Below are 5,077 nucleotides of genomic sequence, written 5' to 3'. Positions count from 1 at the left end.
CTAATTAACCTACAGTGGTATCAGAGCGCAAGGTTGCATATATTGAAAGGATCAATAAATTAACTGTTAATTTTGATGCGGATCTATATCGATGATATAATTTTACATAGATTAAGATGTAAAACTATCTTTAAAAAATAAAAGAAATATTTATTTTAATTGAATTATATAAATATTTGGATTAAATAAATATGATATATTTGTTTTTTAAAAGTTAAGAAATCCCACTTATTAAAGATTAATATTTTTCTAGTATGGCCCAGAAATACGACCTGAGCATCGTTATGTTTTCTTATAACACGATCTACGTATCGTTATGTATTTTGTAATTTATTTTGATAATTAGATTATTATAAATAATTATGTAATACAAATAAGAACCATGAAGTTCAAGGATGGAGATCCATGAAGGGTGCAAGCATGGAGACCAAAGAAGTTTAGTTCTTTATATATATATATATATTTTTGCATCTTAGGGGACATACTAGGATCACAATTTTCATTGCATTATTTTTATTTATAATAATTTTCACTAATAAATAAAAGACAATCAAAACTTAAGTTCCTAAAGAAAATTGGGGCAATGCCTTTCCGTGTCATGACCCATGAAGTTTATGGTTTTGGTTGGATAGGTTTCACAAAAGCGAGGGTGTCTTTCCTCAACCTTAGGCTCCTGAGGATGAATCTATACGGGGATTCATAAACCTTGATACGGTTGTACCCAACAAGAGACCAAAAGAAAAAGTTTTGGATCTTGAGGCATGGGGATGAATCCCACATTGGATGTGGATCATCAACCAAGAATTATAAGAAATTATAATTAGTAATTGTTACTTACCTTGAACACACAAGACCTAAGGCAAATTATTTGCAAAAGTACGTTGGGGATTGTCTGTAATGGGATCTTGGAATCATTTTATTCATAAGGGACTATAAAAACTTGAATAAAATGTGCATTCACTTATTTTAAATTGTTCAATTATAAGTATTTTGCAAATTTCAAAACATAAATTGATTTGTATGTCATTTATATTCTGTAGAATATGTCCAACGATAATTTGAAATTCTCTCTGCGCTCAATTGTTGAGAAAAACAAGCTTAATGAAACGACCTTCCTTGATTGGGAAAGGAATCTGAGAATTATTCTCAGGTCTGAGGGACGTGAGGACGTCCTAACTACCCCTATCCCTACTGTGACCGGAACCTCATCAGATGAGGACAAGGCAACATCAACTCGGGTGAAAACTGAAGCATTACCTGTTACTTGCCTCATGCTAGCTGCAATGGAGCCTGAATTGCAAAAGAGGTTTTTGCATTCTGATGCTTATACTATCATAACTGAACTGAAAACGCTGTTTCAGGATCAGGCAAGGATAGAGCGATATGAGACTCACAAGGCTATACTTGATAGCAAGCTTGTGAAGGGAAAATCAGTGAGTCCTCATGTGATTAGCCTGACTGGGCTTTTCAAGAGGATGGAAAATCTAGGGACCCCATATGACCAAGAGTTGGCCACTGATATTATTCTTAGATCCTTACATGATGGTTTTGCACCATTTAGAATGCAATACCATATGAATGGTCTAAAGCATGATCTGAATGAGCTCCATACCATGCTTAAAAATGCTGAAGGCAATATTATTGATGACAAGAAGAATGAAGTTCTAAATGTCAACAATGGGAAGGGGTTTAAGAAGGTGGCTAAGAAAAAAAACAATAACCAAGGGAAAGACAAGCAAGTTGCCAAACCCAAGGGTGGTGAGAAGCCAAAGATGGCTATTGATCATGATTGTTTTTACTGCAAGGCCAAGGGACATTGGAAAAGAAATTGTCCCAAGTACCTAGAAGACAAGAAGAACGGGACTGTGAGTTCCACTTCAGATATTTATGTTATTGAGATTATGCAACCGATGTTCTCACATTAAATAATGGTCCTACTTGGGTATTAGATACTGCATGTGGTGCTCACATTATTTCATATGTGCAGGGACTTAGAAATAAAAGACAAGTGAAGAAAGGAGAGATAGACCTGCGCGTTGGAAATGGTGCAAGTGTTGTTGCACTTACCGTAGGAGATTTAAGTCTATCTTTACCTTCTGGTTTAATATTAGAACTGAATAATTGTTATTATGTTCCTTGCATTACTAAGAACCTTGTTTCGGTTGCTGTATTACATTCTGAAGGTTTTGAATTTAGCATTAAAAATGGAAATATTTCTGTTTTTAAGAATGATATTTTCTATGCGACTGCTCTAATGAGTAATGGACTATTTGTATTGCAAATCAGAATTGTATAACATAAATAACAAAAGACAAAAATTAAATAGTTTGAGTGAGGCCTACCTATGGCATTGTCGATTGGGTCACATTAGTGCGAATCGCATGAAGAAGATCCACAGAGATGGGCTTCTAAAAGACATGGATTTTGAATCCATTGATACATGTGAATCATGTCTAATGGACAAGATGACAAGGTCACCTTTCAAAGGAACGTTTGATAGGGCTACTGAACTACTGGGCGTAATACATACTGATGTATGTGGTCTAATGAGCACTGAAGCTAGAGGTGGCTATAGATACTTCATCATATTTAATGATGACATGAGTAGATATGGGTATATTTACCTTATGTCACATAAATTAGAGTCCTTTGAAAAGTTCAAGGAATTTCAAAACGAAGTAGAGACTCAAAGTGGCAAGAAAATAAAAGCACTTCGATCTGATCGTGGTGGTGAGTACTTGAGCCACGAATTTGATCATCATTTGAAAAATTGTGGGATAGTCACACAGTTTTCTACCCCAGGAACACCTCAGCTAAATGGTGTGTCTGAAAGGAGAAACAGGACTTTGTTAGATATGGTCCGATCAATGATGAGTTTTGTTAATCTTCTGGTATCCTTCTGGGGATATGCCCTCACTACCGCTGTACTTACACTAAATAGAACTGCGTCAAGAACTGTAAACAAAACTCCATATGAGATATGGATTGGAAAGGTTCCAAAGTTGTCTTTTCTGAAAATATGGGGATGTGAAGTTTATGTAAAGCGTTTACAAACAGAGAAGCTTGCCCCAAAATCAGATAAATGCTTTTTTATAGGTATCCAAAAGGAAGTTTTGGATATTACTTCTACAATCCAACTCAGCAAAAGGTGTTTGTTGCAAGGGATAATGTCTTTTTAGAAAGAGAGTTCCTTTCCAACAAGTCAAGTGGGAGAAATATTCATCTTGAAACAGTTCAAGATGATGAAGAGCAACAAACTCAACAACAAAATGACATGGATGATGTCGATGTAGAGATGATTACTTTTAAAGGCTCAGGGCCTCAGAACATCCAAGAACCAGAACAAGAGGATCTACAAACAGTTGTAGATCATGTTCCGGATTTAGTTGTTGAACATGTTGAACCCGCTCGTAGATCGGAAAGGCCAAGGGTACAACCAAGACGTTATGATGATTTCATCTTAAATATAAGACTTGATGTTCTTATGCTAGAACATAGTGAGCCTTCGACCTATAAGCAAGCAGTGACGGGTCCAAACTCCAATAAATGGCTTGTCGCCATGAGGTCTGAAATGGATTCGATGTTTGAAAATCAAGTATGGGACTTGATAGATTTGCCAGATGGGGTAAAACCCATAGGAAGCAAATGGATTTTCAAACTAAAAAATGACAAGGATGGAAATGCATCTGTTTACAAGGCAAGACTAGTTGCCAAAGGTTTTAGACAAATTCATGGTATAGACTATGATGAGACATTTTCACCAGTTGTCATGATTAGATCCATTAGGATAATCCTAGCTATTTCTGCATATTATGACTATGAGATATGGCAAATGGATGTCAAAACCGCTTTTCTAAATGGTTTTTTGGAAGAGGATGTGTACATGACACAACCTGAAGGTTTTGAAGATCCAAATCATGCTGGGAAGGTATGCAAGATTAAGTCCATTTATGGACTTAAGCAAGCATCCAGGAGTTGGAACTTTCGATTTGATGAAAAGATCAAAGAGTTTGAATTCATTAGATGCGAAGAGGATCCTTGTGTTTACAAGAAGTTTAGTGGGAGTAAGGCAGCCTTCTTAGTCTTGTATGTGGATAACATACTACTTATTGGGAATGACATTCCGATTCTAGAGTCCGTAAAAGAATGGTTGAATAAATGTTTCTCAATGAAAGACTTAGAAAAGGCCGAGTACATACATGGAATTAAGATCTATAGAGATAGATCTAAGAAGCTTCTTGGATTAAGTCAATGAACTTATATTGATAAGATTCTTAGAAGATTCAAGATGCAAGATTCCAAGAAGGGATTTTTACCCATTCAACAAGGTGTATATCTCAGCAAGACGCAGTTTCCTAAAACACTTGCTGAGCTTGAGAAGATGAACAAGATCCCATATGCTTCTACTATAGGATCTATCATGTATGCCATGGTATGTACACGTCCAGATGTTGCATATGCTTTGAGCATGTGTAGAAGATACCAATCAAGTCCTGGAGAAGCACACTGGAGTGCAGCTAAGAATATCCTGAAGTACTTAAGAAGAACAAAGGATGATTTCTTAGTATATGGGGGAGATAAAAAATTGATCGTACAAGGCTATACTGATGCAAGCTTTCAGACTGACCGAGATGGCTTAGAGTCTCAATCGGGTTATGTCTTTATCCTTAATGGAGGAGCTGTGAGCTGGAAGAGCTCCAAGCAAGGTACTACAGCAGATTCTACAACAGAGGCTGAGTATATTGCTGCTAGTGAAGCAGCAAAGGAGGCCGTTTGGATGAGGAAGTTCCTAGATGAACTCAGTGTTGTTCCTAGCATTTCAATGCCTATCGACATCTATTGTGACAACAATGGTGCCATAGGTCAGGCAAAGGAACCGAGTTCGATTTCCAAATCCAGACACATTATGAGAAAGTATCACCTTATTCGACATATCATCACTATGGGTGATATTAGAATGTGTAAGGTGCATACTGATGACAACATTGCAGATCCATTAACTAAACCTATGCCTAGGCCCAAGCATGAGAGTCACACTAGGGCTAAGGGTCTCAAGCACATTGGAGAAAGGTTTTGA

At 36.7% G+C, this 5,077-nt stretch overlaps 1 protein-coding gene across 1 annotated transcript; it reads left to right on the top strand.

The window, feature by feature from the left end:
- The first annotated feature begins 4,381 nt into the window (after positions 1-4,381).
- Positions 4,382-5,077, top strand: LOC124934946 (secreted RxLR effector protein 161-like). Its single transcript, XM_047475431.1, has one exon. It carries the CDS (start codon positions 4,382-4,384, stop codon positions 5,075-5,077), a length of 696 nt encoding a protein of 231 aa, XP_047331387.1.

This window comes from Impatiens glandulifera, chromosome 4, assembly GCF_907164915.1.
Source record: "Impatiens glandulifera chromosome 4, dImpGla2.1, whole genome shotgun sequence".
NCBI lineage: Eukaryota > Viridiplantae > Streptophyta > Magnoliopsida > Ericales > Balsaminaceae > Impatiens > Impatiens glandulifera.
Note: the sequence above shows the minus strand (reverse complement) of the source record. Positions and strands in the feature narration are given on the sequence as shown.